Source organism: Procambarus clarkii, chromosome 47, assembly GCF_040958095.1.
Source record: "Procambarus clarkii isolate CNS0578487 chromosome 47, FALCON_Pclarkii_2.0, whole genome shotgun sequence".
Classification (NCBI taxonomy): Eukaryota; Metazoa; Arthropoda; class Malacostraca; order Decapoda; family Cambaridae; genus Procambarus; species Procambarus clarkii.
This window is the reverse complement of record NC_091196.1, coordinates 16,825,979-16,828,012: the sequence shown is the minus strand read 5'-3', so window position 1 is coordinate 16,828,012 and position 2,034 is coordinate 16,825,979. Positions and strand designations below refer to the sequence as shown.

The window sequence follows — 2,034 nt, the reverse complement described above, 5'->3', positions numbered from 1 at the left end:
GAGAGAGAGAGAGAGAGAGAGAGAGAGAGAGAGAGAGAGAGAGAGAGAGAGAGAGAGAGAGAGAGAGAGAGAGAGAGAGAGAGAGACAGAGAGAGACAGAGAGAGAGAGAGAGAGAGAGAGAGAGAGAGAGAGAGAGAGAGAGAGAGAGAGAGAGAGAGAGAGAGAGAGAGAGAGAGAGAGAGAGAGAGAGAGAGAGAGAGAGAGAGAGAGAGAGAGAGAGAGAGAGAGAGAGAACATCACTAAGAGTTTCTCTGGCAAAATTCGTGATGTGTTTGGAGTGAGTCAAGGTGAGCACCGTCTGTGATCTTATTTTAATTAAATTTCACTCCGCGTGATCCTGTTGCCTGGAGCCCGAGACCAGCTTCCACCAGAGCAACAGCTGGCTCACACACAACCTTCACAGCTGGCTCACAGACACAACCTTCACAGCTGGCTCACAGATACAACCTTCACAGCTGGCTCACAGATACAACCTTCACAGCTGGCTCACAGACACAACCTTCACAGCTGGCTCACAGATACAACCTTCACAGCTGGCTCACAGACACAACCTTCACAGCTGGCTCACAGATACAACCTTCACAGCTGGCTCACAGACACAACCTTCACAGCTGGCTCACAGATACAACCTTCACAGCTGGCTCACAGACACAATCTTCACAGCTGGCTCACAGACACAACCTTCACAGCTGGCTCAGATACAACCCTCACAGCTGGCTCAGATACAACCTTCACAGCTGGCTCAGATACAACCCTCACAGCTGGCTCAGATACAACCCTCACAGCTGGCTCACAGACACAACCTTCACAGCTGGCTCACAGACACAACCTTCACAGCTGGCTCACAGATACAACCCTCACAGCTGGCTCAGATACAACCTTCACAGCTGGCTCAGATACAACCTTCACAGCTGGCTCAGATACAACCTTCACAGCTGGCTCAAATACAACCTTCACAGCTGGCTCAGATACAACCTTCACAGCTGGCTCACACACAACCTTCACAGCTGGCTCACAGATACAACCTTCACAGCTGGCTCACAGATACAACCTTCACAGCTGGCTCACAGACACAACCTTCACAGCTGGCTCACAGATACAACCTTCACAGCTGGCTCACAGACACAACCTTCACAGCTGGCTCACAGACTCAATCTTCACAGCTGGCTCACAGATACAACCTTCACAGCTGGCTCACAGACACAATCTTCACAGCTGGCTCACAGACACAATCTTCACAGCTGGCTCACAGACACAACCTTCACAGCTGGCTCACACACAACCTTCACAGCTGGCTCACAGATACAACCTTCACAGTTGGCTCACAGATACAACCTTCACAGCTGGCTCACAGACACAACCTTCACAGCTGGCTCACAGACACAACCTTCACAGCTGGCTCACAGACACAGCCTTCACAGCTGGCTCACAGACACAACCTTCACAGCTGGCTCACAGATACAACCTTCACAGCTGGCTCACACACAACCTTCACAGCTGGCTCACAGATACAACCTTCACAGCTGGCTCACACACAACCTTCACAGCTGGCTCACAGATACAACCTTCACAGCTGGCTCACACACACAATCTTCACAGCTGGCTCACAGACACAATCTTCACAGCTGGCTCACAGATACAACCTTCACAGCTGGCTCACACACAACCTTCACAGCTTGCTCACAGACACAACCTTCACAGCTGGCTCACAGACACAACCTTCATAGCTGGCTCACAGACACAATCTTCACAGCTCCCAAGTTACGAAGCTGTCTGCCACTCCTGGGAATATGTTCTCTCACAAACACAATGTACTTCTTGTGTATAAACCTAAATAATTCTACACATAAATCGCCAACATTCACGTGCAGGTACAGGTGTGCAGGTACAGGTGTGCAGGTACAGGTGTGCAGGTACTACACACCTGGCGTACCTGTGGAGGTCTTCCAGTGGCAGGTGTGGGCATGTTATCAGGTCGCCAGGTGGTCCTCACAGTCTACCTTCAGCCGCTTCTGTAAAACTTGAGTGATACT

General features: G+C 50.7%; 1 protein-coding gene across 1 annotated transcript; it reads left to right on the top strand.

Moving 5' to 3' along the window:
- Positions 1-267: 267 nt before the first annotated feature.
- Positions 268-1,829, top strand: LOC123763039 (mucin-22-like). The gene is made up of 2 exons (XM_069302296.1): positions 268-278; positions 431-1,829. Exons 1-2 carry the CDS (start codon positions 268-270, stop codon positions 1,827-1,829), a joined length of 1,410 nt encoding a protein of 469 aa, XP_069158397.1.
- Positions 1,830-2,034: the final 205 nt, after the last annotated feature.